Consider the following 11365-nt stretch of genomic DNA (forward strand, 5'->3'; position numbering starts at 1 on the left):
TAAAAGTATATTTAAAAAATTGAATATTAAACCAATTGAATAAATTCAACCGTAAATTTAGTGCAAAAAAATATATTTGAATTTATAAAATACAAACTATACATTACAAATGATAAGAAAACAAGTTGACAGACACCACAGTGCATGTCAACACGCTAGTATATATAATGTTATAAATCTTTATATACATAAATAAATATAAGGTTGTTCATATTGGTAATGATATCCTCATGTAAAATTCTCCTATATATAAAAGAATATGTCAATGGTAAATTGATAATAAAAAACACGAAAGTAGCACCTTTGTAACATATGTTTATGTTGTTGGATATTTTTTATGACAATATAATTTTCCTTAAAAATAAATAAATAAGGCAAAAATAATGGTAACCGTCTTCTACTGCTATCATAGTAACTCCACTCTCTCTCACTCTCAGCTTCTCCACCTCACAATCTTCCATTTTTTGCTATTTCTATCACCACCCCATTTCCCTATACCATCCAAAGTTCCAACCTTTTCAATCAAAACTCCATTTTTTACTTTCCTTGTGAGTTCTCTCTCTGACCCAGACAACCATTTCAGTTGTACTATGTTGTTATTTGCTTGTTTTGTTTCCTTAACTTCACTTCATGTTTTGGGTGCTTTAAAAATATGGTGTGTGCTTCAAAAAAAGGTGCTTGATCTTTTGATAATTATATGCTTTGTACCACTTTTCACATTTCCATTTAAAAAAAACTGATGATTCAAGTAATGTAGTTGTCCCTTTTCATTAATATGCTTTACTTTTCTTGCTCTTTCATTTTCCTTAGAATCAATCCATGTAGGGTATAAATATAAGTCCAAAAGCTAAATCATTATTGTGTGTGTTTATCATTTGTCTAATCCTGCAGGTGTGAGAATTTCATCATGTCTAGGACATTGGTTGGTTTGTTGAGTATTTTGTGGCTATGTTGGTGTTTAGTATCAAATGTAGAAGCTCAAGTTGAGTATCTGAAATACAAAGATCCGAAGCAACCGGTTGCGGCTCGTGTTAAGGACTTGCTGGATAGAATGACCCTGGAAGAGAAGATTGGTCAAATGGTGCAAATTGATAGGAGTGTTGCCAATGCCGATGTTATGAAAACTAACTTTATTGGTAAGACTAAAAACTCCTCATATAACTGTATAAGTTTCCTTTTTTCTTCACTGTTAATAGGCTTTGATTCTAAGTAACTTCAATACTTCAGAATGGTTGTAGCACCAAACTACCAATATACTTCTTAGATAATTTTCGTCTTTACGTCCTTTCAATTATATAGTGCCGCATTGTATCCACACTCATGCTTGAATTAAATGTGTCCTTAGCTATTTAAGTTCTGTGTTTGTGCTTTTTAGTGACTTATAGAATCTTGGACCTTTTTTGGTTTCAAAGATGGTATTTCCTAGAGATGAGTTTTGAAGAAAGAAACGACAAATTAGTTAGACCAATCACGTTGGATGAAAAAAATAAACATGGCGGACTAGAAAAGTTAGTTTTAAAGCAAAATTCATGGATGATTTGACGTGTCCATTTCGTGAACTCATTCGTGCAGAGTTTTGTCTTTGAGGTTTAGAAATTTCACGAGATCATTATAAGGGAGGTAGGAAAGTGAAGGAAGACAGAATTAATAAAGGAAAAATACTTGAATTAAGAATAGAAAGTTATAGTAAAAAATGACATTATTAAGTGACACTATCAATTGACGGGTTCTTTTCGTTGCTCACAGGGAGTGTATTGAGTGGTGGTGGTAGTGAACCACTTCCAGAGGCTACCGCTAAAGATTGGGTTGATATGATAAATGAATTTCAGAAAGGGTCTCTGGCAAGTCGGCTTGGCATACCAATGATATATGGGATTGATGCTGTTCATGGACACAATAATGTTTATAATGCTACCATATTTCCCCATAATGTTGGGCTTGGATGTACCAGGCAAGTTGACATTTCTACTAATTTATTTGTCGGCGTGTAGAAAACATTTTTGGTACCCAATCATCATATGTAATGATATTTGGTAATTTGTGCAGCTCATGAGTTTTTTTCACCTGAAAGATTTTGAAATTTTGCTTTATTGCCTTGTCGGCAGTTATTATATTCTTCCTGCAATATACTAAAGCGAGAAGTTGTTGTATGGATTATTCTGTAGGTTTGAAACTCGGATTGTCTTAATCTTAATGATGTTTTGTTGGTACCTTTTTGTTCCCTGTATGCTTTAATGAACAGGGATCCTGAACTGGCACAAAAGATAGGTGCTGCGACTGCTCTTGAAGTCAGAGCTACTGGGATTCCTTATGTTTTCGCTCCATGCATTGCGGTAAATAAGACGAAGAGTAACTTTTTGTTCGGCAAGATCTGAGGTGGTCAAATGTGTACTTTTTTCCTTTATAATTTTACTGATTACTCCCGAAATATTTTTTTATAGGTTTGTAGAGATCCAAGATGGGGTCGGTGTTACGAAAGCTATAGCGAGGATCATAAAATTGTGCGAAAAATGACAAAGATCATAACGGGTCTACAAGGAGATGTCCCAGCCCATTACAAGAAGGGGTTACCATATGTTGGTGGCAAGTATGAAATTAATGATAGTTTCTGATTGTATGTATAGAAAGTTCATTTTGTCCATCGATCCGTCATTAGGTTTATAAATTTGTTGTAGGACAAAGGTAGCAGCTTGTGCTAAGCACTTCGTTGGAGATGGTGGTACAACCAAGGGAGTTAACGAGGACAACACGGTAATTGACTGGCATAGATTGATGAGCATTCACATGCCTGCCTATTCCGATTCCATCCTTAAAGGGGTTTCTACGGTCATGGTATCATACTCGAGTTGGAATGGAGTAAAGATGCATGCAAATCGTGATCTAGTCACTGGCTTCCTCAAGAAAACCCTTAAGTTTAAGGTGATCGGCTACTTATTCTTCCTTCTCATACATAACTACATAATAAATTTGAGGGTATGGTTGTTCTATGCAATCGAAAGATGCTACTAAGTTCTTTTTAACATAAATCATCCTAACATATTTTTTTATTGCCCGGCCTATCTATCATGGAAGGAAGGCCCAGGGATAGGTGGAACACAAAACAAGCACAAAACATTATTTGAATGTGGAAACACAAGAAAATCTGAAATTTGTGACATAAGTCACATGTCTTGGGTTAAACTTGGATATTAAACTATTATGTAGTACACAAATGTGAATCGAAGTATGTAGTCAATATATGAAAGTCGTCTGGAGTGTATCACGATTGTGTTAAAATTTAAGAAAAATAATCTAAAAGGAATTAACTTCAAATATCATCAACCATCAATCGCCTATTAACACTATCAATATTCTCTCTTATTGTTATGGTCATAAATTTCTATTGTGTCCAAGTCTTGAGTAGTTCATGTAACATGCTACAATCAGTGCTATTCTTTTGGCAGTGCCATTTTAACTGTATAATACGAAGTATTGTTTAAGAATAAACCAACCTGACTCATCATTGGACAGCCTTCTTTATGTCAGCTTCTAATTATAAGCCGCATGGTATGTACTGTGCACGCTAACAACAAATTTTGTTCACTTATTTGTCAGGGATTTGTCATCTCAGATTGGCAAGGTATTGACAAAATCACTACACCACCTGGTTCGAACTACTCATACTCTGTCCAGGCTTCCATTGAAGCTGGTGTTGATATGGTTAGTCTTTTCTCTATGCTGAAATTTATAGCAGGACTGTAGTGATTAGAGTTTTTGCTCAGTTTAACTCATGGAAATTTTTTGTGCCCACCGAAATATAGAGTTATAGAACAAATGTCTTTCTTTTGACTATTACTACAGGTGATGGTCCCATACATATTCAGTGAGTTCATTCAAGATCTTACACTCTTGGTCAAGAACAAGATTATAACAATGGACCGTATTGATGATGCTGTCGGGAGAATTTTGTTTGTTAAGTTCACCATGGGTCTTTTTGAGAATCCTCTAGCTGATTACAGTTTAGTTAACCAGCTCGGGAGCCAGGTGAGCCATTCAAACCATCCTAACCTTAACATTGATATCTCCAGTCTTGGACTCGATTTGCTATAGACTATAGTTCAATCAAAATAACATAATATCACATTCGGTTTCATTTGATAGAAAACAACATATCTGATGAAAATGTTTTCTCGACATTTTAAGTCTTCTTGCATATTCTGCTAGATCTTGAACCACATTGCATATCATGACGAGTAATCCATCTCTCTTGCTGCCAAATCCACTAATTCACCAACCAAAAAATATACACCTTTGGGTGTTGACCTTATCTGGTGTTTGCAACAACTGTGTTGAGGACAAAAGTCAAATGCAACTTCAGTAGCATTCCTTCTTACTTGTATTTTAGAATATATCCTTGCATAATTGAGACATTGAGAGTCATGAGATATAAGATTATTTTGTTTAACTAGGAACACAGGAACCTAGCGAGGGAAGCTGTGAGAAAATCTCTGGTTCTGCTTAAGAATGGGAAAAATGGAAGTCCTCCACTGCTGCCTCTTCCAAAGAAAACCTCAAAAATCCTAGTTGCTGGTACTCATGCTGATAATTTGGGTTACCAATGTGGTGGGTGGACAATCAAATGGCAAGGATTCACTGGCAACAACGGCACAAGTGGTAAGTGACTTTTAGACATTCATAGTAAGCTAAGGTACTGGCCTGTGGTGATGTGAGATTCTGGTCGGTAAGACTGCATGCATCTACCTCCAGACCTCATTAAGTGGGAGTCTCGTGCATTGGACCGCTTTTTTTAATATCTTGTTTATATCTTAATGTGCAACAACCCATCGATGCTAGTCATTCTTATAAATATGCTCTAAGTGTTTGGTGCATATTTTCAAATATATACTAGCATGTACTTGCATGTATTTCAGAAGCAACTGTGCTTAAATCCTTTAAGTCGCTTTGATTATTTCTCAGTCACTTGAACCAGATACATTTTCATAACATATCGGCGGTAAGTATTCCCGTTTTTGTAACTTCTGTCTACTTTTTATGAGGACAAAGTGGAGAACGAAAAATGGGGTGATGTTTTTAATAACATGAAGTTTATTAAGTTCATAGGCATATGCAAAGACAAAAGTAAGAATCTGCTTCAAGAAAAGGAATGAGCTATTATAGAAATGAATTGACAAGCTTTCTTATCCATGGACAGGAACAACCATTCTCAGTGCCATAAAATCGGCAGTTGATCCAAGCACACAAGTTTTCTTTCAAGAGAACCCTGATAGTGGATATCTTAAGCTCAATAACTTTGAATATGCCATTGTTGTTGTTGGTGAGCCTCCTTATGCCGAGACTGCTGGGGACAGCACGACGCTTACATTGGCTGATCCTAGCCCAACTATCATCAACAAAGTTTGCGGGACTATGAAGTGTGCTGTGATCATCATTTCTGGCAGGCCAGTTGTGATCGAACCCTATATTTCCTCTATAGATGCATTGGTGGCTGCATGGTTACCGGGCACCGAAGGACAAGGGGTGACAGATGTCCTTTTCGGTGACTATGGTTTCACGGGTAAGCTTGCAAGGACATGGTTCAAATCGGTAGATCAACTCCCTATGAATGTTGGGGATCCTCACTATGATCCGCTTTATCCTTTTGGTTTCGGACTGAAAACTAAATCTGTCAAGGGCCTAGTAGAAAAGTAAGTTCCATTTATGTTATGAAAGCTTTGTTGTGTTAATTGACCTATATATTATACTGATGAAGCCATCATTGTTATATGCAGTTCAACCTCAGCTGCTCTTGATGGAAGGGCTTGCATATTTACCATTATAGTGACAGTAATAGTGAGCTTATGTTTAACTGGTATGTTTGTGAACATTACATTTGATTATATTTTATTCAAGTATCAAACAATATATGTAGAAATACAAATGATTGGTTGTTTTTTTCTTCTCATTTTGATAGGTTAAGCACAATTTATGAGAGCTCATGGAAGCTGGTGGTGGCTAGAGAACTAACTTAGGAAGGATACTTTCCAGCTTAGTCTTATTTATTAGAATGATTCATTGTACTAGAACATAATTATTGTTCATGAACTACTAATTTGAGCTAAAAAAAACTCTATCAGACTTTATATATCAGATAAAACTAGTAGAGTTAAAAGTTATACAAAGTTAGTCCCTTGGTTAAATTTCAAAATTTCTGGAAATAATTGCAGGACCTTCTTTCCCTTTAACTTGCCTTTTGGACAATAATTTTTTAAACATGATATTCTAAGGCCAGAATCAAATCAGAAGAAAGATAGAAAAGTATATATTGAAAGCAGATAATAGTACACTGTTATATATTTCCCTGTTGGTGGAAATAATAACAGTCTAATATCAAAGCTTCTACCTCCTAGTACCTGCTTTAAAGTTCACTGAGTTCTTGTAGCTTCTGAGTTCAAGGCACCTCCATACAGCAAAGTAACAAAACAAAAAAAAAATCTACATATATCATTGTATTCAAGAACTACAAGGTGAGGATGTACCAAAGTATTTTTATTTTTATTTTAAAAAAGAAGGGACAAGTACATATATAAACAAATAACCAACTTAGAAAAAATTTAACATGTTATATGAAATTATCCTGTTTGAATCCAATTTTCTTCCTTCTTGCCGGATCGAACGCAACTACTATGAACATGCTTTCCTAGTCTTTTTCATAGAAAGTTGCACACTACTTCCTGAGGCCTCATTAATGTAGCAATCCAAGCTGCAAGCAGTATGTTGAATTATCCTCCATGTATTGAAGGGCTTAGATTTGTATCACCATTAAGTTCACAACAATAGTAGCAATCCCAGCATTTTACCCGATGCCTGCGTGAAAGAACTCTTCATTCTTCAGCTATACCCTTCTCGGGCAAGCATCGATGGTGGGAAGATACCGGATAATACCAACATAATGACCTAAAAGGAAAAAGAAAAGGGTTTATTGGACATAAAACAGATTCAAAGATGCTAAATGTGATATTTGTAGTTAATTAATTCCAAAAGTTGAGATTCTAAGTAATAAAAGATAACAGGAGTTACAGGACTAAAAGCAACTGAGTCAAACATATATTTAAACATGACAGCACACTTAATTGAAGATGCAAAACCAAATCTGAAAGCCGCCGGCTGGTAGGTAAACAGTTAAAAGTGAAAGTCGAAAACCAATGTTAAGTCAAAAGGACAAAGATTTATGATACATAGGGCATCATGAATCAATGATGTAGAATCAAGCACAATGGCGTACCATGGTACTAGAATTCATTTTAGCCAACTCCATAAGGAATTAAGGGTTATCGATGGTGGTAATGGCAGCAAATACTCTATCCGAAAGACGAACTTAAGCAGATAATATATGCGAAGAGTATCACACACAGAGAAAGCGAGAGAGGGGAGAACTAAGGCAAGAAATGGAGAAACTGATTCCTTTAGTTTCTGTTGATTCAGCAAGAACTACCTTGTAAAGATAACCACCACAGCACCATATGAGATTAAAACTAGTAGAAAAATAAATCTAAAAATTGAGTGCATATTACAAAACCTGTTGTTACATTTCTGCTGCATCCATCCTTCCATCATTTTCTTCTTCCTTGCTTATATGGTCAGGGTCATCCTGGTTTGAGTCAAGTAGCAAATGCTGATTTCCTGTAATGCTTTCGTTGTTCTTTAATAAGGAGAGCTGGTCCATAGGAAGAGCATTCTTTTTGTAATTCCAAACAAGCATTGAAACATAATCTTGAGGTGAAACAAGACCATGTTCCTTGATGAAATCCTGTTGCTCCTCCAAAGTCTTTGGATCTTCTAGTTTTATATATTCTAGCAATGATTTTTCATGGTCGGGTATCCAATTACTAGGGAATGGAGTATAATCTGCCTCGGGTATAAGAGACATCCTTGTATACTGGAGTCCATCGATTGATTCGGTAAGACCCATCCTCAACAAATTCTGGTATTCAGGAGACTGCCCTTTTCTCTCCTTAAGTGGACGGCTCAGGTTACGAGAACCAATCTTGTATACTTTTGCGCGAGAACGGAGCTTGTATTTTGCAGCATATAACTTTGCAAGTGAACCTCGTATGATGTAGGAGCAAAAGTTCACAATCTTTTTTCTATTGTCTGCATATCTATACCACTCAACCATGGTTTGCAAGAACTTGTTCATTTGAGCATTGGTATGAGCTTGCGTGGCATGAAACATTCTGAAGCAAGGCTGGGGATCCGGATCTCTATCTCCCTTGAGAAAGCTCAACTTTCTAAATTGCTTAATGCATTGCTTTAAGCTTGCAGTGACTGACAAAAGGGTTCCTACACCCTTCTCACTTATGATCTTACCGCCAGTTGCCGTGTACCTGAGAGTTGGGTAGACAACCCTCCTGCATAGCACGTGATCGAGAAACATTATCCCTTTAGTTATGTGTTCTATAGGAAGGCTCTCATTATCAAGCTTGATCATAAACCTCTGATCACAAAATTCAATCAATTGCTTTCTCAGCGTTGCTGCATCGGCTCTAGGACCTCTAACACCAATCAAAATATGACCTCCATATCTTATATAATCCATTTTCCGAGTTTTATCAGGTCCACTCGTGGGCACAAATTCTGGCCAAGATGTGTTCCCCTGCTCTACTTCCCCTTCTTTACTATTCCATATAACATCACTCTTCGACGGAACATAAAACTCCTTAATCTTCCCTTCCATCCAACGGTCCAACTCATCCAAGCAAACATTAGCCAAAAGGGGACTAAGAATTCCACAATGCCCAAAATCGGGAACTTTCTCAGCCTCCTCAGGCGCAAACCCAAAAAACGTATCTAACCAATAAGGATCCGGCTTAGGCTCATCCTCAGCCAACACCCTCTTCTTCTGATACTTCCGGCTCTTCTTTTTCTTCTTCTCCCTATCATCAACCCTAGTCGTTACCACTGGTGTCACCAACGCGGCCTTCAACAAATCAACAATCAATTTATCCCTAACATCCCTCATCAAAGCATTGATCAACAAACCTACTTTCATTCCATCCAAAAGGCTACTCAAATCACCTTTGATATACCACAAATACCCCGCAAAACTCCTCCGAATCACTCTCAAAGCCGTATGCGGAGTCCTACCAGGCCTAAAAGCATAACTCTTCTGCGAAAACCGCGCCTCGTAAATAGGCTCCAGAATCATCAACAAAACCTCCTGAACAATCTTATCTTGAAAAGGTGCAGGCTGTGTAGTAGTTAAAACAGCTTTGATCTTTCTTTTCGATAACGAATCATAATCAATTTTATCCTTCGGAGATTTGATAAAGAACTTTAACCTAGCACCCCATTTGAACTTTCCATCAAGAACAGCATTTCGAAGTGCTAACAGGTCCTCAAGCTGAGACCTTTGAATCGCGGAGCGTGGTGTATACGCGCCGGTTTCATCAGTGGATACCTTCTGAAAAGCGAGGACCCATAGTTCGAAGCGGCGGAGGAAGGAGGAGAGGTTGGTGAGGACGCGGTCGGGGTGGCGGAAGTTATCGATCCACATGTGGCAGCAGAGGGAGACGCCGTCTTCCTTGAGGAGGGTGGAGGGGTCGTTGGGGTCGGGAGGGGGGCGGCGGTGGTGGTGGGGAGTGAAAGAGAGGAGACGGTGGTGGGTGGTGGTGGTGGTGGAGAAGGGAGGGGCATTTGGGTAATAAGGGCGGTGTTGGAAGTGGTGGAGAATGGAAGTGGCGGTGGTGAATGGGCGGAGGAGGGTGATGCGTCGATGAATGTTGATGAGAAAGGACATTGAGTTGAAGGGAAGAGAAATGTGAGGAACCACTAAACCCAACAAAAACCCACAAATGATATTTTTGGGGTTCAAGTCTCATGCTTCTAGGTATATACTCAAAATTGTCTCTCATGTTTTTGTTCCACTTGGTTGAAAACTCACTTTAAACATCAAAACTTAATATCATACTATAAGATTAAGATCACGAGTCTATAACCAAATGTAGTTGAAAATTTATTTTTCATCAAATAACTATGTGATTAATTTATAATTCTTTTTTTTTGTTAGTTACACTTTATCCTCACTCTTTATGATACTGATAACTCATTTTATTCGAAAAAATAATATAAAATGTATGAATATATCTACAATGAGGAAATGACTTTGGTATATTGTATTAATCACGACCAACTCAAAGTTGATCGGTTCACAAAATTAGTGATGATATGAAAAGTACATCAATTTATGTTTTTTTCTCCTCATATCAATAGTATTCAAGTAGGCACTTAAGAATCAAGGTTGGTTCTCAATTTAGTTCAATGTTATATAACTATTTCATGGTTGATCCTTAATCTGATTAAAGTTCAATCCAACCCATTTAAGGTCAACTTCAACCACAATCGCTCTACAGACATCACTATCTCACCATCTGACAACCACACTAAACAACCTCACTCATTTTATTATATGATGAGCCATCGTATCATTTACAATCACATCTTCAACCTTCTCACATAGGCAATTGAATCCCTTTGGTCCCATGACAAAATCAGCAATAGACATAACCCCAAATGTCCACCTACCAATCAAGAACTTTTCTCGAAGTTGGAACGAATGGAGCAGTTGGTCTAATAAACAATTAAACATATAAGGATTTCTTCATCCATATCGAACGAAAGGTCTATATGTTTGAAATACTTCCCCTTATGTCCAAATTTACATGGGGTAAGATGAGGATGGTCACATAAGAATAACCGATACTTTTCAAGTGCACACCATATTATCAAGGTCTTCACTATATGAGATGTAAGTGATCACACAATAACGCTTAGGATGTTTAGAATGCATTCCTTATTTGATGTTACCCCATGTAAGATTAGAGTGATTACACAACAACACATAGTATGTCATCTAAAAAAAGACAATGAGAATTTATATTACTTGAAGGGAGACAAAAAAATAAAAAAATTGTCCACCACCAATGCATGGTCAAATCAAATAGAGAATATTGTTGCTGACTCAGTTTCGACATCACACTATACTATGTGGGCAACTATTCCACCCAATAGTTGAAAAGCATATTTGACCATTACATAGTCAATAAAGTCGAAAACTCACAAGTAAGAGTGGAAATAAGTGAGACCGTCTATCAGAGATTTATTACCTGACCTATAATAGACTAGGTCAAGCTAGACTTTTTTTCGTGAACATGTCATGCTCAGACTTTTTGAAAAGCCTATTTAACTTAACAAACCATAATTTAGACTACCTAAAATGCATATTAAACCTAATATGTCAGTCTATTTTGTAATATTATATATTAATTTTCACATTATACTATTTTAATATAAGTAATATTATTATATATGTAATTTTAATATAAAAATG

The 11365-nt window shown here is 36.8% G+C and overlaps 2 protein-coding genes across 5 annotated transcripts; one reads left to right on the forward strand and one right to left on the reverse strand.

Annotated features, from left to right (window-relative positions):
* LOC109330295 (beta-glucosidase BoGH3B-like) lies at positions 374-6104 on the forward strand. Of its 2 annotated transcripts, none has more exons than XM_019564442.1 (12): positions 374-538; positions 892-1136; positions 1747-1951; positions 2243-2333; positions 2442-2587; positions 2676-2919; positions 3595-3699; positions 3841-4023; positions 4449-4653; positions 5192-5684; positions 5769-5848; positions 5951-6104. In XM_019564442.1, exons 1-12 carry the CDS (start codon positions 384-386, stop codon positions 5953-5955), a joined length of 2157 nt encoding a protein of 718 aa, XP_019419987.1. In that variant the 5' UTR covers positions 374-383; the 3' UTR covers positions 5956-6104. The 2 variants fall into 2 exon arrangements, with proteins under 2 accessions (XP_019419987.1, XP_019419988.1); XM_019564443.1 differs by having other exon boundaries at positions 441-548.
* On the reverse strand, positions 6511-9831 carry LOC109330277 (uncharacterized mitochondrial protein ymf11). Of its 3 annotated transcripts, none has more exons than XM_019564415.1 (2): positions 7556-9829; positions 6511-6933 (listed from the first exon to the last, which is right to left on the reverse strand). In XM_019564415.1, exon 1 carries the CDS (start codon positions 9773-9775, stop codon positions 7562-7564), a length of 2214 nt encoding a protein of 737 aa, XP_019419960.1. In that variant the 5' UTR covers positions 9776-9829; the 3' UTR covers positions 6511-6933; positions 7556-7561. The 3 variants fall into 3 exon arrangements, with proteins under 3 accessions (XP_019419960.1, XP_019419963.1, XP_019419961.1); XM_019564418.1 differs by lacking the exon at positions 6511-6933 and adding an exon at positions 6948-7467 and having other exon boundaries at positions 7556-9831; XM_019564416.1 differs by lacking the exon at positions 6511-6933 and adding an exon at positions 6948-7471 and having other exon boundaries at positions 7556-9831.

Source organism: Lupinus angustifolius, chromosome LG16, assembly GCF_001865875.1.
Source record: "Lupinus angustifolius cultivar Tanjil chromosome LG16, LupAngTanjil_v1.0, whole genome shotgun sequence".
Classification (NCBI taxonomy): Eukaryota; Viridiplantae; Streptophyta; class Magnoliopsida; order Fabales; family Fabaceae; genus Lupinus; species Lupinus angustifolius.

Excerpts from the sequence above, each read along its gene's own strand:
- LOC109330295 (XM_019564442.1), top strand. The coding sequence starts at position 384 with ATGGTAACCGTCTTCTACTGCTATCATAGTAACTCCACTCTCTCTCAC. Across the intron at positions 1,137-1,746 it reads TATGAAAACTAACTTTATTG|GGAGTGTATTGAGTGGTGGT; the intron begins GTAAGACTAAAA and ends CGTTGCTCACAG. Across the intron at positions 3,700-3,840 it reads TTGAAGCTGGTGTTGATATG|GTGATGGTCCCATACATATT; the intron begins GTTAGTCTTTTC and ends CTATTACTACAG.
- LOC109330277 (XM_019564415.1), bottom strand. The coding sequence starts at position 9,775 with ATGTCCTTTCTCATCAACATTCATCGACGCATCACCCTCCTCCGCCCA.